This window comes from Piliocolobus tephrosceles, chromosome 1 (assembly GCF_002776525.5).
Source record: "Piliocolobus tephrosceles isolate RC106 chromosome 1, ASM277652v3, whole genome shotgun sequence".
Taxonomy (NCBI): domain Eukaryota; kingdom Metazoa; phylum Chordata; class Mammalia; order Primates; family Cercopithecidae; genus Piliocolobus; species Piliocolobus tephrosceles.
Window position 1 is genome coordinate 160810522 of NC_045434.1, and position 23622 is coordinate 160834143.

A 23622-nucleotide genomic window follows, 5' to 3' on the forward strand; every position below is an offset into this window, starting at 1 on the left:
CACACACACACACACACACACACACACACACACACACACACACACACCTGCATGGCAGTCTATGAAAGTAAATCCTGCAAAGTGAACTTCTGAATTACATGCATTTGTTTCTTGGAATTCCAATGCATTTGAGTCAGTCTAATGGATATTGGGCTTTTATAAAACACCTTTGTAAAATGGAAACCATGCCCCCATTTTCTAAGCCACATATTAAACCACTAGTCCCTTCCTTCACTCATGGCAGGTCCCTGCATTTCAGTCCTGCTCTGTCTCTGATTAGCTTTGGGGCCTTGCAAGTTGTTTCAGTTCCCCAGGCTTTGGCCCTCTTATTTGGAGGTGCTACTTTATTAAAAATGATATGAACTTTATTCCAAAATATTCTTAAAGTTGTATCTGAAAAATGACGGGAGTCTGGAGTAGATAATCTTTAAGGAAATTACCAGCTTCAGTGTTCTGTATTCTAAAACTTTGAAAAATACTGGCATCTTAAAATGGATTTGAAAATGGTACAGGGCACATGTGTCTGAGTCATCATATAAAGACATTTAAATATCCTTTCTTCCCTCTTCATAAAAATCCAAAGTAGACAGTATTCAGAGCTCAGAAAATTTGTGGAAAAAGGACTCTGGCAAAATAGACGTTTTTTTTCCCCAAAGAAAAGAAAAGAAAAGTACTGTCTACTTTGGATTTTTATGGGGGGGGAGGAAGATACAAAAATCTGAAAGAGAGAAAAAAAAAAAAACACAATAAAGAGAAATACATGTTTTTTTTTTTTTTGTATTTAAAAAAACATGTACTGATGAATTATACTTAATAACAGGTCTGTAGTGCCACTCACTCTTCATCTTAAAAGAACATTCTACACTATCACTGTTATCCATAAAATAGTCACAACTTCTTTCCTCAAAAGGAGGCCTTCATCCATGATCCTCTATCTCAACTTGTTCTCAACTATATATGAGAATTATTTGGTAGCAATCAATTCACTATTACTGTTTCGGGACATTGCAGAACAGCAGAGTAATTTAATAATATAGTTGATTAGTATAATAATCATCATTAAATTTAGTAATGATAGTGGGATTCCCCTTAACTTGGTTAATGATCATGGACAATTCATTTCTTGACTGCCAGTGGTAGAAATGGTTTTTGAAATATTAACTTCTGCCCCATGGGAATGACACTTAGCCCATCACATTTAATTTTTGACCTTCACTGAGCAGCACGATCCTAATCCCTTTGATTTTATAATCTTAACTAGGAAACATTAAAATATGGATTGACTCCAGTTGGCAGGAATCTTTATGTTCTTTTCACTAAAAAAGCTATAAATTCAATGGTTGACCTTTTATTTCCAGGTCACAAATGACACCCACTCAGTTTTGTCCGTTCACACAGGATTTATGTTAGGGTCTACAGGTATAAGCCATGAAAGTTGAACTTTAATGAAATGTCTTTCAAAGATGTGCACTTAACCAAAAATTCCTCACAAAAAAATTAGCAGGTGGCCTTTTAAAAACAGCCATTATGTCCTCAGGTTCATTGCTGGCCTCCACTAAGTCTATTTTTCACTTGTAATAAGTTTCTCCTAATATCATTTTTCAGGGGGTACAAATTACGCTTGTGTTTGGGATGACAATAATATCTTAGTTCCCAATTTAGGCTTCTAACCTGAAAGATTTCTGAGATGTTCTCTTTCCCATAACCACAATTCATCTCTCTCCAGTTGAAAAATGTTCCTTGTCCTTTTCACAAAATCAATCGTATTGATGGGAGGTATTCTGTGTTGTCAATCAGGGAAGTGTGATTTGATGGGACCCCAAAGCAGCGAGACAGGGAGAGGAATACCAAACCTGCTCAGGTCCACACCATCGGAGTGAGATCGATGTTTCCCATAATACTCATCCTGTCATGTGGCACCCTGTCACAATTAATAATGTAGAAGGAGCTGATTAACTTAAGTAAAGTGCTCTCTGCTGTGTAAACACATAAAGATCTATGAGGCAAAAAACGGGGGGAGGGGGCCGAGGAGAACAAAACGTCATTTTTATTTTTCACGTGTACACGTTCTCACTTTCTATTCTTCTCTTGTAACAATTGCCGTACCAGCCACTCTAGCAGAGTCAATAAATTGATCTGGGTCTTGACGCAGCAGCAAGGCAGACTAATCTGATACACCATTATCTGCACTGGAGAGTGTGGGGGCTTAGGGGTGCAATCAGGTAACACAGGGCAAAGGGAAGGAAGTAAAGGCCAGCCAGCCTTACTCTAAGATAGGTAATTAATGTTCAGTGTGGAGCTTCTAGACTAGATGGATGCATATGTAGCAGGTGTGTGTGTGTGTGTGTGTGTGTGTGCATGCATGTTAGGAAAACGAAGCCTTCACCTTGGCTAAAGGATGCAGCCTAAGTAATACCGTATGCACCACTTATTTAAGTCCCTGTGGTATTTCAGTCACTCATACCAATCTGCAATTCAATGAGGATCACCACCCCATTAGAACTAATCATGTCAGCTGTGTATCTGACAAAATAAACATTCAGAAACTGTGCTCCTAGGTTCAGAACTTGTTTTTGTACTGGGATTTTTTTTTCCTTCCCTCCCTGATCCAGTATAAAATTTAATCATTTTTTATATGAAATTATAAGACACACAGAAGCTCTCTGTATGGATTCCTCAGTGTATCCTGACAACGAGAAACTGGCGATGTTAGTTGAACTTTAACTTGCTCCTTGGGAGTACACTAAGTATGATCTCAATAAATAAATATCATTCCACTGGGTAATGAGAGAATTAATGGCACAACTTATGGAAAATGGACACGGGAGGATGGGGTGAGAAGAGACTCAACTCAGGGACAACGTTACCAGATTACATCTGGGGTTACCATTTCTGTTTCTTCTTCATGGTCACAGGCCCCTTGTCCTAAAGATAAATGAGCAGTACCCCGCCTCCAGTGCTCACAGAGCTTCCCTCCTGAGGGCTGCAAAGGCAGCACCACACATTGGCTGGGCAGTGTGCTGGGGGCTTTACATCCTAACCAGACTGAGTCTTTACACAATTCTAAGTAGAATGCAGGCATTCATTTATAATTTTATAGATGGGACATCTGAGGGTCAGAAAGGCTAAAAATTATTCCAGCGTCACATACTGAGATCAAACTCAGGTCTGTCTCCCTCCAAAGCTTCTATTTTTTCCACTGCCCAGAAGAGGAAGGTACCTCATGACCATAGGTCTCAATGCTACTACTGCCTGTAAAATCCTGTATCTCACGAGGATTGAACATAGCAAGGCAGAGGTTTCTTCACATACAGAGATCCCACTGTGCCCGTCACCTGCTTCCTATCTCCCACAGAATAAAGTCCAAGTGCTTTACTACCCCTGGATAAAGGTATGTATTTATTCATGACTAGACCCTGATCTAATGTTTCCACATCTACTGTAAACTGACAGATACATCAAACAGAATAGGGTTCTTTAGACACACACTGCTATTCCTTTGCATGCACTGTTCCTCCTGCCTGGTCTGGAATGTTCTCCTCACCAAGTATATCTGTCTCCTTCAAAACCACTCATGTGTCTTCTCTTCTGGCATATCTTCCATGAGCTCCATACTTCTCCCCAGAGTTAGTTACTGACTCTTCTGTATGGATTATACCTATTTCAATTACTTCACCGACCACATCTTAGTTTCTTTACTTTTCTTTCTGTGAGCTATGTATGGCGGGGATTGAATAATGTACATCTTTAGCCTCCCTTCCAGCTTAGTATGGTGCCAGGAATATAGTAGGTGTTCAATAAATTCTGGCTCCTCCTTAAGATCAATCATGTAGCTGGCGGGTAGGAGAGATGAGCTAGGAATCCAGGTATTTTGATTCCTAGTCCAGGATTTCTCTGTGTACCAAGATGCACAAGTCCCTCCTATGGTCAGTTCCCTTACTAGACCTACTGTGTTGTTCTTCTATCCCCCCAGTACCACTCCTTCCCCATATATGCACAGACACACTGCCAGAGACCAGTGGAAGGAAGACTGTGCTTGAGAGGGACAGAAGCTGTGTGTCGTAAGGGCTGGCCTTACGTTTCCCTTCACTGGTCAAGGCAACAGGAGATATGCAGCACAGTCCAGTCCTGGAGGGCAGCAAAGGGTGCTTCCCACATTATCAAGGCAGCACTGTGAGGGTCCGAGGTTGCCCTGTGCTGAGAACAACTGTGCCCGGTGGCATCCCCATTATCCCAACACATTCAGACTCTGAGGAAGGAGGGTGTTGAGGGTGAGAAACACAGGGCCAGGACAGCCTGTCCTAACAACCCAGTGTCCCTGCTCTAAGACAAGGGATCCGGCTTATCACAAGCTCATGTGACTCATTAGTTAAATGTGTATAGTGTTCGGAAAGTGAAAAGCCAATTAGAAGTGCTAGGTTATATCATCTCTGCTGTACAGGGAGCAATGTGATACCTTAAGAAAAATTCTCACGCAAATATTTTGGGGGAGGCGTGTGCTGTGGAATGTAATTCAATGAATAGACTCAATAGAAAGGTTATATCCCAAAAAGACAGGCCACTGATCAAAGAATGTGCCTAAGTCCTCAAAAAACAAACAAGAAGGTAAGCAGGTAGGTGTGAGAAAAGTGGACAGGAAGAATCACTGGGACCTCGCGTGAGATCTTCGATGGATCTCACATTAGACAGCAAGTTCTGGGCTTGAAACTGTGTGTGTCAGTGGAACTTTCAAGGCCTTGGACTCATTAGAAGCCCTGAGAAAGCCTATGTCCAAAAGGATTCCTAATGCTGACTCTTTTCCTTATGTGAACAGTCATTATTTAGAGTGTAGAAATATTCGGTAAGGCCAATTCCTTGGGCCTGAGATTTCCACAAGCAAGGACTTTGTGGACAGTGAGAACACCACCTGTATTGCATTCTCTCCTCAAAGTTCATGCAGCAGGGCCAGTCAACTCATTTTCCTGTTCTCTGAACTCCTGTTGACTCAAGCTCTGCAAAACCAGGCTCTTTTCTTTTGCAAAGGAAGCATCTGGTTCCAAGTCATAAAAGAGAAACCCAGAACCTATTGCTGCCTGTTTGGAAAGCACTCTGGAGGGCACGCGGGGCACTGTTTCACAGAGCTCCCCTGCAACCACAAAGGCACATATACTCCAACTCAGCCTTTTCAGAGTCCGTGTTTAACCAGTACACGGTGACCCAGCCCCATGGGAGCTGGTCTGCACAAAACACCAGGACTTCTGCCCAAATCCTGGACCTCAAACACAGGCTGAAAAGAAATGACCTCTGCACAGTCACACACACAGCATATATGTCTCCTAAACACATAGGGAGTGTGTGGAGGAAAGGCAGAGTAATAAGCCAAGCATTCAGAGACAAGAGGGTCAAGTGCAACTACTGGAGTTGAAAAGTGCATGAAACCTATCAGGGAACAGGAAAAAAGAACACGGCAGATCCTATTAACAGTCTATCCACTATCTATTGCCCCTTCTTCCTTGGGACAATTTTGCTTAGAGAGGCAAATGTGACTGGTCCTAGGTGATGGGTCATGATTTGAGCCAATCAAGATAATCTTCTGCTGGTTTTCTCAGCATCCTTTGCAGCTAGAGATTAAAATGTGACCCAGATTTAGCCAAGGAGACCTACAAAGAAATTCGCTAGCAGGGTGCAGAGGAGGAATAGCAGGGCCTTTTCCCTGATATTAGAGGAAAAATAAGGTATGATATGACTATGCTATTTGGAGTTGCAGCAGCCATGTTGCAGTTAGAGGCTCTAAGCATGAGGCTGAAAAGGCAGCATACTGAGGAAGGCAGAGCAGAATGTTAGGAAGGGCATGGGTTCCTGCTGGCCTCGTGCAGCACTGAAACAATGCTAACACCCACTCACTCACAGATTTCTTGTGACGTGAGAAAAATAATCCTGACTGCCTTATACCACACTTAATTGGGGTTTCTTCTATGAGGTAGATACTATTATTGCCTTCAATTCACAGATGAGGAAGCTGAATTTTAAAGGGTAAGATACACAAGACCACTGAGATAAATGGCACAGCCAGGATGTCAGAACAGGTCTGTCCTACTCCTCAAATCCTGACTTTTCCTCCTGTTCCCCCAGAGAAACCTGCTGAGTACCCAGTACATTTCCCTTAGTACCCTGGAATGTCACTGATCAGAAGCATTGTTATGGAGACCCATCTAACAGCTAGAAATGTTGATGGCATTTCTGCACTTGGCACTATGGTTTTCTAAGTTCCATGCATGGCTATCATCAACTTCTGATCTAGTTCCTGTCAGTTCTCTCCACCAACTCACAGCTCCTTTCTCCAACCCTTTTCCTGACATCATTTTCTGTCCCCCCTTTCCCACAGTTCCAAGTGCTAATTGAATGGATAGCAGATTTTTGGTCTTTTCCCTTCTTCTCCCATACAATGTAAAATTTCCTGTGAAATCTCTTTTTTACCTTCCCCTTCTCTACTGCCACTGTTCTCATTTTAATACTAAAAAAAGGAAGCAAGAAGGGAAGCGATATTTACTGAGTACCTATTGTGTGCCAGATACTATCGTAGAGACCTTAATTATTATAATAATCATCAATTTGTTTCAACTAAGAAGATCCCCCAAATCTTTGTGGAGCAAAGGTGACAGGAAGAATAGGAATAGAGAGAAAAGGTGAACAGTGTCTAGAATTAATGGCTCGAACTTTGTCCAGAAGTGAAGTTTGTGGCCAAGGATGTCTACAACATGCTGCCAAATTAAAACCTGAAAGACAAAGACTCTGTTTATTGAAAAATTTATTTTAAGAGTGTCTCATAGCCTGTCAGTGAGTCAGCCGCCAAGTGTATGTGAAGAGAATGTGTCAAGAACTTACAGGTTGGTGTGGGAGCTGGGGAAGCTGGGACGATTCACTCCTGCCCACAGTAGTACGGAGGGAGGCGAAGCAGATTGCATGAGTAACTCAACTCTGCGAGGTGTTGCTTACTATTCAACACCTGCTACTGGAGCTGAGAACATACGAGAAAAAATGACCAGGCACCACCTCAATTTAGGTACCTCCTTTTCCTTTAGATTCTGGGTGGATGCATTCACTTCCTGCCGGTCCTTACCACTCTCAGAGACATTGTCTCCCCTTGGGAAGGCCCTTCTCAGGCACAATTTAGCATAAGGGGAGAAGCGGTGCACTTATGCTGCTGCCTGTACAAGGGAAGAATAGCTGTGCCCAATTTAAAAAGGCTTTTGGGCACCTTTAAGGCTGATGCTCAATGGAGCAACCTACAGGGTTAGGATCTTGCAGGGGGTAGGAGGAGGCTTCCTAATTTGTTAGATGGTTGCTTTTGGTAAGTAGGTTCTGACCATAGAACGGCAGGTGCTGAACGGCTTATACACAAGTCCTTCCTTCATAGGACAAGTGGAATCAGAAGTGGATTTGTGTCCTGGCTCTACCGACCTCTTGATATGTGGTTCTGGGAAAGTCACTTCCCTTCTTTAAACTTCAGTTTTTTTAACCTATACAGTGGGGATAACAATAATAATAGCTCTGCCTACTTCAAAGGGTAACTCTTATAATCAAATGAGAAAATACTTCGTAATCCAGAAAGTAAGAGTTTAGTTATTAACCAAACAATGAAAGCTATCATTTGTTAGGTGTTCATTAGGTGTTAAACACTTTTTTTACACTAACAGAATTTAAGACTCAAAACCATAGGGCTGTGTGTGTGTGTATATATATATACACACACATATTTATATCTCACTATTTTCACTATTTTAAAGTTAAAGAAAACTAGACTAGATAAACTGAATTACTGTGAAAAAGAAAAACCCAGCAACAACAAAAATAAAACACAGAGAATGCTTCTAAGTGATGGAATAAAGCTTCAACTAAAATCTGAAAATAAAGGAGTTATCTTAGCTGCTCTGCTATCTGGTCTCTGGACAAAGGCTAGCTGTTCTCACAGATGCAGACTAATATCATTAGTAAAGGTCTTCTTCCCAGGCAGGATGAGAGAATGAATTCAGTCTTGGTTTTACAGAGACATGAGCAGGAGACTGGGGCAGATCTTCAGAAGAACCAAGTTCAGCACAGTCCCACTGGAGCCAGGGAGCACTGGGACTAACCTCAAGGCTTCTGATTCCTTGATATAAGAGTGTGAGTCAATCTTCGACTCTTTTAAAGAGAAAATGGTCAGTAACCTTTCACTACAAACAATTGGGGAGGCAGATAAGTATTTGGGAAAAAAGATAAGTTTTGGAGACTGGTTCAAATCTCAGCTACCTCAATTACCAAGGGACAAATGTACTCTTCTGAAACTTCGGTTTCCTCATCTGTAAAATGGAGATGTAGCACCAACCTTAGAGGGCTCTTGAGTATTGTAGCAAGTGTAGACACAGAACCTAGCATGCATGCATGGGTGCTGTAGAATACTCATTTGGCCAATAAGACTTTGAACTTGGCTCCAAGTCAGGAGAAAATGGAATTTTATCTGCCATTCCTCTCTAACCTCGGGAGTTTTCAGCTGTGTGGGCTTGAAACTGAAATGCTCAAATCCACTTCTAATTGGAAGATGAAGTAGAGTTGCAGGGTGGGAGAGAGAGAGAGATATAAATTTATTTATTATATATAATAATGAATAAATATTTATTATTCTTTATTTAATAATTATTATAATTATTATCATAATAAATAACATACATTTATTATAATAAATAAATTTTAAAATATATTTTATATAATAAATATATATATAAATTATATATATATAATTTTTTTTTTCCTCTAAGGGAATCTGAGTTTCCTGCCTTTGTAACTCTCCAGCTGCTCCTTGAACTTCTGTGTGCTAACTAACCTTCTACACCCAGGCAGCTCCTGTCAGGGTGGGCAGGAGCCCGGTAATGGCTTCAGCTAACTCAAATGCAATCTCAAGTGAGCTTGGGTGGGCAAGTGAGGATGTACCACCAGGAGGGGGTGTTTCTTGGAAATGAGGGGTGAAGGGGTTACTGGTTGAGCCTTGTGCAGCAGTAAAGGAGTCTAATTTTATCTGGTCCAGAGAAGACAGAACTGAACATGTCTCTCTTATTGGGATGGGCTAGAACACGATCTACCATCTGATTGGCAAAAGTTAAAAGTAGGGAAAAGTGTACAAGAACTATATCATTAGGCCCAAGCTAAACAAGGAGAAGGACAGAAAAACTATCTAGCCTCTTCTGCTGCTTCCACTCTTTGGAAAGTTCTTATACCCAACTCTGCTTAAAGCCTCTTAGACAAATCCTTATAGTACTGGTATTACACTGCATTATTGATGTTGATGTTGTCATTACTATTATTTCTTCACATATGTTTCCTCTGCTAGACTTCGAACAACTCGAGGAGAGTTTTTAGTCCCTGTACTTTGTAGGTGTTGAGGCTATATTAAGTAATTCAGTAAACACTAAATGATTGAAGAAAGGAACTTATGAAGAGTTCCACAGATGGCCTAAGCTTTGGTTTCTCAGGTAGAGCTTCAGGAATACGACACACAGAATGGCAACAGCTCAAAATGCTCTCCGTGATCTCCACCTCTCCCATTCTGGGTGTACCCCCACCAGAGGCAGACAATGGGTGTCATGACCATACTTTAGCTATGCAGGGACCTCACCAGATCAGCCAGCTTCCAACACAGTGAAGTGTGTGGCTTGTGCATATATTGTAAATTTCATGAGGCAAAGGCAATCACACTGCTTGCAAGTCAGGCAGCTAAATGATTTATTAAGCAAAGGTTATAGCACCTGTGCCTTTTTGTCAACAAATCGGGCCCGCGCCATGCCAAGTGACTCTTCTAATAGTCTGAATGGTAATTTGGTTTTAAACAGCATTTCGGATACCACGATTCTGTTGATGCAAAACAGTGATAGATTTGGGTGGTAAGGAGGAAATGCCTGTTTTTAATATTGTTTGCACTCATTTTTCATTTTAAAGAATTAGTCCTCATTGGAGTTCTGCAGGTTAAGCATTTTATTTAAACCTTTTGATTAAACTAGAACCTGAATCAAAATGAGTTCTTTGCTCAGTCCTCCTGTGTGGAAATTGGTATTTCTATTTATTACCTGATGATGAAATATTAACTTTTTTTCCTTTAAATAAATGCCTCCTCTTAATGGTTCTCATTTTCAGGGATCAGATTAAGTTATGGGATGCAACTGAAATGGCCATTGGCTTTCTGCTATTTGAAACAATGGCAAGTTCCCTATCATTACATTATATTATTCAGTGGGCGTGCAGGGCACGTTAATAGTGTCTAAAGTGAAGTAAATACTGTATACCCCAGAGACCATTCTATATGTTAGTATCAGCTGTCACGGGACAATGTTGAAAAATAAGAGATTCAAGGTGGGACAAGTGGCCACAGTTTCTCAGTGTTGATGGTTGTTCTAAAGGCTGTAGGGAGGTGGCCACCTCTCATCTCAATGATCATTTACAATATGGAGAAGGAGAAGAAAAATGAGAGGCAAATGATGGTAGCAGAGGTAGCAGACAAGTGAGGCAAAAGAATGGGACAGATAAGGCAGGAATGTTCGAGCAAAGCTGAAAGCCAGGGCGAGATATGCAATGCAACTGGAAGGCAGTTTGAAAGAAAACTAGCTCAAGGCAAGGCTAAAGAGAAGGCAATTCTGCTTCAGTCAAGGGAAGAATTCTCTGGAGAAAACAGCAGACTACAAGCGAAAGAGGAGGAAAAATGGCTTTCAATTATCCATGTTATCTTTCCCTACCAATCATTACAGATGATGAATAGATGCAATAAAAGCCAATATTCAATTTTTCCAATTTACATGGTAAGAAGGCCATAATATATTGTTAAGGGGAAGAAACAGCAGGCTACCAAACAGTGTATATAATATGATCTCACTTTTTGCAATATATTTGTATGCACAGAAACACTCTGGATAGATTTATACAGAAATGTTAATAGTAGGACTACAAGTGATTTTTATACTGTTTCTCATCTGTATTTTCCACAATTAACATGTATTATGAATATAATAAGAAAAAGTCATATTTTGTAAAGTTCCTTCTGAACCATTTAGACTCAGCCAATGTATGCAGAGTACCCACTATGTGCTGGGCATGATAATTAGTGCTTTTCTGAGCAGTCAGCACATGATTACTCTGATCAACTGTCCACTTGCCCTGACTGTTTCACACAATTTTTAACTCCTAAGAGGTGAAAAGGACTTTAGAGCTTATTTAATGATTCTGTTTTAAAAATTGTGGTGAAATACACACAATGTAACAGTTACCATCTTAACCATTTTTGAGTGTACAGTTCAGTGGGATTCGGTACATTCACGTTGTTGTGCAAACATCACCAACATCCATCTCCAGAACTCTTTTCATCTTGCAAAGCTGAAACTCTGCACCCCTTCAACACTGACTCCCCATTCTGCCCTCCCCCTAACCCCTGGCAGCCACTACTCTACTTTCTATTTCTATGAATTTGACTGCTCTAGGTACCTCACATCTGTAGAATCATATATTATTTATTTTGTTGTGACTGGCTTATTTCATAAGCATAATGAGCATAATGTCTTCAAGATTCATCCACGTTGTGGCGTATGTCAGAATTTCCTTCCTTTTAAAGGCTGAGTAATATTCTATTCTACGTACACACCATGTTTTGTTTATCCATTCGTCTGTCAATGGACACCTGGGTTGCTTCCACCTTTTGGCTATTGTGGAGAATGCTGCTACAACCATAAGCAAACAAATATCTCTTTGAAACTTTGCTTTCCATGTTTGGGGGTATACACTCAAGATTAGATTTTAATGCAGTCTCAGGGATAAAAGCAGGGACTTCACCAGTAGTATTCCTGAGAAGTGAGCATCAGTCTCTGTTGGAAAATCCCCAGGGAAAAGAGCTCAGCAGCTCATCAAGCAGTAACATAATACAGTGGTTAAAGGGCATAGGCCTTGGTGTCAGACAGAACTGGGTACAAATTCTTGCTCCACTCCTGACTATTGTATGGCCTTGGGAAAATCAACAGTCTCCTTAGTCTTAGCTTTCACATCTATAAAGTAGAGATCTAGCCTATTAGGTGACTATAAAGATTAGGTGCATCACATACTTGATGGACTTAGTACACAGAAAATGCCCCGTAGAAGCTATATACAATCAAATAACTCTTTTTCTTAAAAAAGATCTTATGATAGTCTGAAAGCTGCCTACTTATAATGCCTGCATTGGTTCAATTTCTACCCACTTGAAAAAACAGAGACCCCATCAATTCCATCTTCTACAGGATGATGCTTCAGGCATTTTAAGAGATTTCCACTGGAAACTGGTCTTTGGGAGTAGAAAGGCCATTTTATTTTGCATTTGTTTATAGATTTATGTACAAGATACTGCTTCTACATTTAGAAAGCTTAAGTATCTGCTTGGGTGACGCTTCAATTCTTATTCCTCCATAGGTAGAAAGCAAAATTTTGTTTTCCCAGGTAACTTTTCCTGTAATTCAATTAATATAAATGTCATGCTTTATAACAAGGGTATCAATATAGAAAAACACAAGTTTGCCTAGGAAATATGCAGACCATGTTCTAATTATATTTTTAAAAATTCTTGTCAAAAATTCCTCTTCTGAACTAATGTCCTCTTGAAAGGGAACTTTTTTTTTCAGGTATATTATTATTTTTATTATCTATATTTACATATGTCTAACACTTTAAGTGGTTCCAGAAAATAGTCCCTCATTTAAGGAAAGAGTTAATATACATGCTTTAAAATTAAAATATTTAGAATACATAATTTTTACCTCAAGATATCTTTTTTGGGGGGGAAAATGACAACTCCATTAGCATAGTTTCTCATTAGACAATTGGGAATGACTTTCTTCAAGCCAAATGTGGCAGGTGTCATTGTGGTAAGAAAAATTTAAGCTGTTGTCCCCATGATGCCAAATATTTAACAGAAACCAAAAAAAAAAAAAGTTTCAGTTCCAGATGCCAATATTGGGCCTACATGACATCATTCATCCAGATGCGTGGAAAATCTGGATTTTTAAGAATTGAATTTTTGTGGTCAGCATTACGAAAACTCAGATTCTGGGTTAAGTGAGGCATTTGTGAAGGAAAGCCACAGTGGAATATCATACATTTCGATTACAGAGAAATAAATTGAATGGAACACAGCGTACAATTTCAGGGCTGTGAATCACAGCTTATATAAAAAATACTATGTAAAATACAGACAAGACATTTCAAAGCTGCATTTTAAAGGCTCTTAATAAAGCAACTTGAGGACATTCATGCTTTGGGAAAATGAATCATCCAATATAGAGCCACTATCTCCAGTTCTCCCCCTCTCATTGAACTTGGACACTTACACCAAATGTACAAAATTAAATTATGTTCTTCTGTTTTAATGCTTTACAGGTAATCATGCAACTTCAAATTCACCAGAAAAGTGTTTGAATATTTGAAGGTATGGGAAAATAAGCAAATAACTGAAAGAATTTTATGGGAGGTACTGAATAGGAGATTTTAATCTCAGATGCCATGTGCAGGCCAGTTTAAGAAGAAACAGCAGAGGTGGGAAATTCAAGAGTTAACCTTCTCTCTCCCCTTTTGGCTCCCCCTCTCCTCCCAGCTGCCTTCTCTGCTGATGCTGTACTTTCTGTGACCCTGCTTCAGTGTGAGGAAGGCTTCAGATACAATGCAGTTTAACCTGTGCTGTCGTCATAGCAATAAACCAAAGCTCTTTACAGAGGGAGCAAATGGACCCAGGAAGGCAAATCTATCCCATTCATATGCACCTGGCCATAGTTTTATAAACGGAGGCGAATAGTTATAAATTAGGCATCTGGAGATTCCACACACAGGCATGTGCACAAAATTGCTCCAAGAATGTTTTCAAACACCATGCTAAGAACCTTACAGAGAAAATACTTTCCTTAAGTTAATTATGATAAAATATGGTCATGTTCTAATTAGGAAATCAGAGAGTAGTTTATTTCAAAACGTGAATATAATTCTATTTCACAAACCTCTAAATGCCTCTACCTATACTAACTTTGAACTTAAAAAGTCTTTTACTATTTCTCAATATACAGCAGCCATTCCAAAACTTTTCAAAAAGATTTCTTCTCCTTGACCTGGACTAGCACAAAACACAAGTGTCTATGGGCAGACAAGCTCTGGATGTCTGGGCAGTCCTCTTCTCTCAATCACCTGCTTCAGATATGACTCATACACACCCCTCACCACCCACTGCACCTTGCTCCCCAGTGGCCAGCAGTAACCACTAACAAACACGTCTTATTTCTGGACCAACACCAGCAACTTCATAGGGCTCATGCACCCTTTCCCCCTCTTTCTTTCAGAAAGCTTGCCAGGTTCCTGGGGACCCTCTAATGAATACAGAGGAGTGGCTGTCCCTCCATGCCCAGCATGCACTCTGATGTCACTGGTTTTACTTTCAGGTTCTGTAGGGGCCTGCTTCTGTCTGCTTGCATTTAGAGGGCCATGAATTCCTAAACGAGGGAACACACACTAGCTAACCCTGGGAAACCTTTTTTGCCATAGCTAAAATAGCTCTTCTTCTACCCACTCAATACAAGAAGCAAAAACTGCAGGAAAGTTTTCTGTGATTTCTGAGAATACATGGAAATGTGGCTGGGATCAGGAGGAAAGGGAAGACTGGACAGGGTCTGGAAAATGCGGCCTTTTGTGCCAAAAGACAAGTTAAAATGCACCTGATGAATAATACAAGCTGCACCACATACAGAAAAGATGAGAGCGGCCCACCTGTGTCTGTTGAGGGATATTTACAAAGCTTGGATCCCGTGGTCCAACACTGACGAATCGGTTTGCGGGGGAGGTGCTGGGTGTCGAGTAGGCTGTGAAGGGAAGGGACACATGCGTTCAGGAAGCGGCACGAGATTGCACACACAAACAACACCAAAACACACAGTCTCTGAGCCGACGCAGCTGATTAACAAGGAAATGTGCAAACACTGTAGCTAGCAAAGGGGTCTGGCTAGCAAGGGCATTTTAGACAGTCAAAAAAGGGGGAAGGCGGATTGGCTTCCAAAGACCGTTGGGATAAAATGATGTCAAACTGATGCTCAGACGAGCTATTTCCTCCTTCTACCATACAAATTAGAACATGCAGGACATTGGCAAAGTATACTTTCTGAGTTAAACATGAGCTCTGGGGTCAGAAAGAGATATCCTAGTCTTTAGAGCAGAGGGAGAAAGAAATTAGCTAGGAAGGGGAGGAAAGCAGTTCATTTTACAAGCTTGCTTTTCACACCGTTACACTCCTAAAAAATCATGAAATGGTCCTGTGCCTCTACAGCTAGAGATGGAAGAGGAATCTTTACAGAAGGAACTAATGGGTTCTCCAGGAAGGAGGTAGAAAACCATTTCAGAATAAGCTGTCTTTATAGGCCCAGTTGTGTCTAGAACCTTTATGATGCACAAAATATGCTTTTCATATTAACATTTGTAGACTTCCCATCCTAGAACCTCTCTGTTCAGGCATAAACTATCAAGACCCTTTGTGAACTAAGATATCACACTGGAACCTCAGGTAACACACTTCAGTTTACTATCCTTTCTTGGTTCATGGAAGTTTTGTTGTTGGTTTTCGTATTTGTATTTAAGAGCTTCTTTCTACTTTAGTGGGAAAAAATTCAGTGGCTTTGGTGTTTCACTGGCTCATAAATCCAAAGGTACATTTTGTTTTTTGGTGTCCTGCAATTCACTTCTTTATCACCAACTCCAAGGATTTGTTCACATTCTTCCTCTGTGCTAGAATCTTTAGACAGTTACTTAAAAATTTCAAATGTCTTAACAATAATTAAAAAGACCTAAGGTTTTTAAACTAACTCTAGACACACATCATCTAAGAAACAATCTAGGTTTTTAAGCTAACTCTAGACAAACACCATGTAAGAAACAATCAGGATATGCAACTTTTTAAAACACAGATAATTGAGGGCATGATATCAAATTCCTGCCAGATTTTTTTTTCCTTATTGACATCATCTGCTCCTCTTACTCTGGCTTTCTGTTTTACAGAAAATTGCTCATACTTCTTGTTTCTCTCATTAAACAACTCTAGGGATAAAATTTCCACCACCTGGCCCAGGCCCTGCTGGTTGTCTTTGGTAAGAGCTAAGCCACCCAAACAGATCTGCAATGGTCATGTGGATGTGGACGTAGCTGTGTTAAAATGGCACTGAACAGAGGTTGAGCATGAGGGTCCTTGATGTCTCATTTAAATAAGAAACTTTTTGTGATAATAGTATTTGTTTAAGGAGGATCTATTCAGTAATGACTTTATTTAAAATGATCTAAATGTATATGTCATACTGTCTAGCAATGTGGATCTACTGATTTTGTCTCTAGCCCACGCTATGCCAGACTAATTTGAATAGATTTGAGAAATACCTCTGCCTTTAGCCATTCTGCAGGTACCTCTCACTTACCGGCATGGGGATAATTTAATTTTTTTAAAAGCTCACTAAAATAATCTATATTAAGTGTTCCATTCACCCCACGGTTTTATTGATATGCTTTGAGAAACAGCAACATAAAGTTTATAAATGGAAAATGATAGAGTATAATTATCTGATAGTGTGTTCCCCTGCTCTTAGAGCACAAAGAGGTTGTGGGAGGGATAAAGAGGAAGCTAGGAGGTGAAATAACCTGTTGAACCTGTTAGTGGTTAAGGAAAAAAGTGTTCTTTCACACATGAATAGGTAGGTAGGTTGAGAAGGAACAAAAAGGAATGAAGGGTATATTAAGGTATGAAGGCTGAGTGATTGATGACAGACGCTGAAACGTGAGTCCGTGTTTGATGGCCCTAATAGAACAGTGTGCACCCACCTGCTGCTCATCATAGACGCATAGCAGGATTTCCTATGACATTCTTACCATACTGGGGACATCCAAAACAAGCATGCTAACTGATCCCAACACAGAAGCCATTCTGGGGGTTGGGGGGGTGTCATTTTTTTGTGAAAATAGTTTCACTATAGCAAGCTTACTAAATCGGGAAAGGTATCTATATTATATCCCATCATCTATTTTTGCTTAACCTCAATTTCTCCATTTGAAAGAAGATTTAGCATACAAATACTTTAGCTATGCAAAATTTCTATGAGGCCAACAATCAGATACTTTCCCTTCTTCAGTCATGGGACAAAACATGCAGTCTTAGTTTTACAACATCCCAGAAGCCCTTTCATGCTCTCAAGGCCTACCAGAGCTTCTCCAAATTTTATTCTAGTTCTTTAAAAAACAGAACAATGGTAAGAGAGGTGCTAGTGGGTTTGCATTTATATATATATATATATATATATATATATATATATAAACTACAAAAGTCGACTAGTCTTTCAGTACCCAAGAGAAACAATGGGACAAATGGTGCCCAGGCAAATTTATTCCATAGAAAGCTAGCTTCTGGGAAAAGCACACAGGGAAAATAAAGGAAGGAAGAACGAAATTCTGACTCATCTTCTATTATTCTAGCAGGATGGTCACCTATAACAGGATGTAGTCCCAAAAAAGATACAACATAAGTTGAATTTGATTTTCCTAAAGAAACAACTGAGTAAGGGAATTACACTGTTGAATAAAACCTTAATTGAAACTTTTTGTTAAAACAATCACATTTATCATAGTGAATCAATTATACATGCACAGTTAAGAGCTTACAACATGAATATCAAGTAAAGGGGCAATAAGGTAATTCATTACATACAACTGTGTATACTAGGATATATCATATTCATATCCTTCTTAATTATAATTCTTGACTTATTTATAACAGCAATAATCAAAGCTGTAGGTAGAGCTATGAAAAATCATAAAATCCAGAAAATAGTTTTCTGGGGAGATTACTGTAGGACATTTTCGAGAATTCTGGAGGGGAGATTCAGAAGTGCTTGATGACTTATTGATAAAGTCAACAGGGAAATCAACTTGGCTACATAATCTCATTATAAGAATCCTCATGGCAAACGTGACTATTAGAAATCAAATAATTGATTATTTGGCTGCTTCTGAAACAGAAAGTGTTTGCTTTTTGTTTTAGCAGCCATTTTACCTATATTAGCGATAGTGCTATTATGAACCATTTTCCTAACATTGAAGAATGTTTCTATAAGAAGCTTCTGGCAAGCTCTCATTTGCACTAATCTGACCATATTTTCTCTCTCTCTCTAATGTATTTCTTCACATTATCCAAGAGTCTTAGTTTGGCCAGCACTCCAGCAGTAAGTATCAAAATTCCAAACCAGAATTTGATTCCATATCCAGAAAATTTGCGTTCTTTCTGTGTTACCCTCTTAGGGTAGGCACTGCTAATTCTATAATCCTTCACTTAGACAATACTGGTCCTGCCTTCCTAAGATCAGTTGGGGAATGGCTCAAGAACAGTTCTCTCTTTATGAACAATAGTTTGACAGGGCCTCTGAGGATGCTAGGAATTATCTCTAGGGGCATTGTGGGGTACATGGACACGAGGGAGTGGGGTGAAGAGGGTTAGTAGGGGGAATCACCTATCAGTGCTGCTTTTTTTTTTTTTTCATAGAGATGGGGGTCTCGCCATGCTGCTCAGGCTTATCTCAAACTCTTGAGCTCAGGCAATCCTCCCGCCTTGGCCTCCCAAGGTGCTGAGACCAAGCAGTGCTCTTTATCATGGCGGATGTCCCTGAGAGGACTGAACTGCCTCTACGTCCTCAGAAATAAATGTGGCTCACTGACCGCTAGCCCAACAAATTCCAGTTTTTGTTGCTCCTGTGGTAGGTTTCCTTTTTTCTTTTCCCAAATGGGAAGGTATAAGGGATATATCTGCAAAAAGGAACCATGGCATTTCCAGATCAATTAGTTTTGAGTCTGTAATAGCCTTCACTCAACAATTACACCTGAACATGGTGTTGAGAACGTGGTCAAACTGATTTGAGTGGAGATGCTTTTGTCTTATCTTTGGAAAAAAAATGACTGAAGAAGAAGATATTAAGATATTAAAATATTTATGCCAATGTCAGTTGATATTTCTTTATTTTTTTGAGATGGAGTCTGGTTCTGTCGCCCAGGCTAGAGTGCAGTGGCATGAATATGGTTTATTGAAGCCTTGACCTCCTGAGCTCAAATGATTCTTGTACTTCAATTTCCTGAGTAGCTGGGACTACAGGCATGTGCCATCATGCCCTTTTAATTTTTAAAATTATTTTTGAAGATGAGGTCTCCCTATGTTGCCCAGGCTGGTCTCAAACTCCTGGGCTCAAGTGATCCTCCTACCTTGGCCTCCCAAAGTGCTGGGATTACAGGCATGAGCCACTACACTCAGCCAGTTGATGTTTCTTTAAGATAAAAATAATATTAATAAAATTCCCCAAAACTGACAAACTGGAAAATGTGAGTTCATATTGGTTGGTTTTGAAAGCAGGCAGTTAGTTTCAAGGTTTAGTTCAAATTTAGCAATCACTAAAATACATGTAATCACAGAAAGGCAGAAAAGGGAGAAAATTTAGCCAGATTTCTTCTGTGTAAAGGGTAAACCTGAAAGGAGACTGCTCTTTGAACAAAAAGCCCTCCATATACCCATAGGGTGCCCAGAAGGAGGCTAAGTGGCTGGTTTCACCTGGGGCTGACCTACTTGAGTGACAGCCAGCTCCTCTGGCTGCAGCTAGGAGGAAAATGTGAAGCACCTTGGCAGAAAATATATGGCAGGGTGAGCTTTGAGGTTCTGAATTTACTTCCAGATGCGGCAAGCGACGAGGTACCCTAAACCCTGGCAGCCTGGTCTATAAACCGACATGAAGTTAGAAGAAAAATTGGTCTGTTTTATCAAAGACTCCAAATATACGGAAGTAGCAAACATTCACCCCCTCTTCATTCCCTTAAACTAGATTCACCACGTCTAGCTTCCGCAGTGCATCATAGAGACATTTTAATAGATTCATTTTTTTCCTCTCTCTCCAAGAGATATTTCAACACTTGCTACGTGCCAGGCTCTGTACTGAGCACTATGGAGGCTGCAAAGGCGAGTGAGACGCACTGTTAGAGCCTAACATGTTAGAGCCTAATGGGGAGAGATAAGTACAGAAGATGGAAACACGAGTGCCTAAAAGTAATATAAATAAAACTCTGCAGGGTGTAAAGGACAGAAAAGTGACACTGGCAGGAGGAACAGGGCAAGCTTTACAGGGGAGATGGAGAGGCCTTCTGGGATGGGCTGTGAAAGATGTGTTGGTTGACAGGTTCCAGTGGACTGAGGCCACTAAGGGCACAGCACAATTGGAGGAACAGAGGCAGGGAATGGAGCTAGCAATTGCAGAGGGAAAGGAGAAAACAGGGAACTTGCAAATTACATTTTGCCATACAGCCAGGAAAGGTAACATTTCAATGATCAGGGACCTGAATGTTTGAAAATGATGGGGAAGAAGCCTGTTGAATTTATTTTTAGAGGAGGAAATAATTTACAAAATAAACAGACACCAAATTTCAATTCTAAACACTGTTAAGGCAACTAGACATTCCTGCACTCTAAACCTTTTCCTGCTCATCTCAAATATCAAGATGCACCTTCATGTGTTTCCTCGTTTTCAGAAACTCAGACATATTCATGTGTGGGAGCCTCCCTCTAAAGCTAGTCGAAAATTCAATTTCATTCAACATAGTCTTACTATATGATTCTACTACCTGCTCAAAATGTGCCAGTTATGAGACAAAAGTAATCAAAACAAGTTCAGGAACATAGACTTAAACAGAATCCTGGGTATTCAAATTGCAGTTTTATTAAATGTTTATCAGTGACTCCTGGCAGTAAAGGAAATGTGCTTAAGAAGCATTCAGTTGCAAACTGAAAACAGGGAGGTGGCTAAATACCTCATTGAAATATTTCCCAAATCTTTTAACTGCACTGTCATGCTATTAAAAAAAAAAAAAAAGCCCTGTGACAAAACTTTTGTGTCTAAAAAAAATGCAGAAACTGTTAGAAAATAGACTGGCTAATTTCTAAATGAAACATTACAACTGAACTCACTTAAAAATCTGAACAGCACTATTTCTTACAAGGTCACAAAAGAAATGCTGGAAAATATCGGAATGTTTCTCCTTTAAAGAAATCAATTGGTATTGACAAATTTACAAGGCCTGGGCTAGTATTATTAATATCATTATATAGCTAGAGAAACAGCCTTTTAAAAATCTACAGGCCTTACTTACACATGATCCAATATTCAGAGGTTTCAAAATCCTCACAAGATGGAATGGATGTTGTAGTTTTTATCCAGATGTTTACCATCTAGAGGATAACTATGCCGAATTTCTATTATTTTGATCACATCTGTATAGCTACCTCATCCTATTATTTCTGCAAATCTTTTGTCTTTACAAACAAGTTACCAACAGCAACAACAAAAACTCACAACCCTCAGGGCACAGAATGAAAGCCTCCTTATCGCTAGTAAGTTATTACAGAACAACATGCCCACAAGCTTCCTTCCTGAAAAGCTAATGAATTCTAACTTTAACATATTAGCACGGTTTAACATGTATGATAACTATTTGCATGGCATGTCTAAGGTGCCAAGAACTCACAAAAATCATGAAAAGAAATAGTCTGGCCAGATGGCTTTGCTCTGCGGGTATTTCTGTTTGTGTTAAGGATCCTAAGGGCAGTAGGAGGTCAAGCTATATCAGAATTTGGGGTAAAAAGTACAGAAAAGGAGGTGCAAGACAATTCATGCTATAATGTGCACACAGAGAGGAGACCAGACCAGAGTCACCCTTCAACTGGAGATGATTTGACCTTATGTTACCAAAATCTGTGCAAGAAGGCGGCACTTTACAATCAATGAGTCAATGAGTGCAATGCAATGAGTGTTTCCTGTAGCCAATCTTTTTTTTTTTTTTTTTTTTTTTTAGAGACAGGGTCTTATTCTGTCACCCAGGCTGGAGTGGTGTCATTACAGCTCACTGCAGCCTCAAATTCCTGGGGGCTCCAGTGATCTTCCCACCTCAGCTTTTCCAGTAGTTAGGACTACAAGCACGTGCCACGGTGCCCAGCTAATTTTTTTACTTTTATTTTTTGCAGAGGTAGGGGTCTCGCTATCTTGCTCAGGCTGGTTTGGAACTCCTGGTTTCAAGCAATCTTCCTGTGATGGCCTCCCAAAGTGCTGGGATTACAAGGGGAAGCAACTGCACCTGGCCCACAGCCTGTTTGTTTGAACTGCCTGTAACATTCTTTCTCATAATAGTTTTTAAAGGTTAAGAATACAACTTTGTTTCAGTTCATTTAAATTTATTTCTGATGGCAAATCCAAATTCTATGACTGTCATTTATTTTTATGTGTATGCTGTGTGTTGCTCAATTGAAAGAAAATATTTATTGATCAGAAGCAACCATGTATATGGGTAGAGACAGGTGAAAGTTATATTAAATAGCCACAGGGAATAAACCCTGGATTCGGCTGGGGTTTGCTAAAAAAAGAAACTTTGATCAATATATTGGATTGCTCCCACTTGAAAGACTTCTGCAGCCTCTCAAAAGGCAGTGCAACTCTGGAAATCTACTTCGGGAATTTATCCTCTACAAATACTAATAATACAGATAAAGGTTTATGCTACAAGATGTTCATTACATCATTACTTATAAGAGCAACAAATTGGAACCAACTTATAAGTTAATGCTTCATCCATACATTGGAATATTTTGCAGCCATTAATAGTATCTTAAAATAATAGTTAATGACATTGTAATGTGTTTATAAGATGAAATAAGAATCATTTACGAAACTGTATAATACACACATATACACATATATCATGATCAATTATGATTAAAATATGCACAGAAAATGACTGGAAAATATGCACAGAGAGTGATTATCTTTGAAGACTGGGATTATGGATGATTTTTTTTTTCTTTTTTGAAATGGGTCTTGCTCTGTTGCCCAGGCTAGAGTGCAGTGGCTTTAACACGGCTCACTGCAGCCTTGACCTGCTGGGCTCAAGTGATCCTCCTCCTGCCTCAGCCTCCCGAGTAGCTGGGACCACAGGTGTGTGCCACACGCCTGGAAAATTTTATGTTTTGTAGAGACACTGTCTCATTATATTGCCCAGGCTGGTCTTGAACTCCTGGGCTCAAGTGATCTTCCTGTATCGGCCTCCCAACGTGCTGGGATTACAGATGTGTGCCATTGTACCCAGCCGGATTATGGATGATTTTTAAATAACTTCTAGTAACTTTTAATCTTAAACACAAATGGAACCTAAAAATCTCAAATAATACTTTTTTTTGGAGACAGTACAACACAGTCAATAGAAAATAAATTGTAAAAATCAGCAAATCCTGGATTGAATTCATTAGATCTCTTATTAGAAATGTGATCTTGGCAAGTCAGTTAACCTCTCTGAACTTCTCTATATAGAGTCCAGTATAATGGACATTATTTACTCCAATCTCCCAGCCCTTTAACTAAGTCTTTACCCCTCTGTGATGTCCAACAGGTCACTCTCTTCACAGGAACAGTCCAAAGGGTGATCCCTATGGAGAGGCTTTGCAAATAGGATGGGAAATCCCTAGAATTCCAATTTTAATACAATTAATACAAGTAAAGAAAAACACTAAAATCAGTT

General features: G+C 39.8%; 1 protein-coding gene across 3 annotated transcripts in view; it reads right to left on the bottom strand.

Annotated features, from left to right (window-relative positions):
• The window catches only part of NFIA (nuclear factor I A), a 381808-nt gene that overhangs the window by 21890 nt on the left and 336296 nt on the right, over nt 1–23622 (bottom strand). For 2 of the 3 annotated variants that reach the window (XM_023187422.2, XM_023187427.2), the window contains one exon: nt 14770–14861. The exons of the other annotated variant lie outside the window; for it this stretch is intronic. In XM_023187422.2, coding sequence (XP_023043190.1) covers nt 14770–14861 — 92 coding nt within the window. The remainder of the gene's footprint in view (nt 1–14769; nt 14862–23622) is intronic. 3 annotated transcript variants of the gene reach the window in all.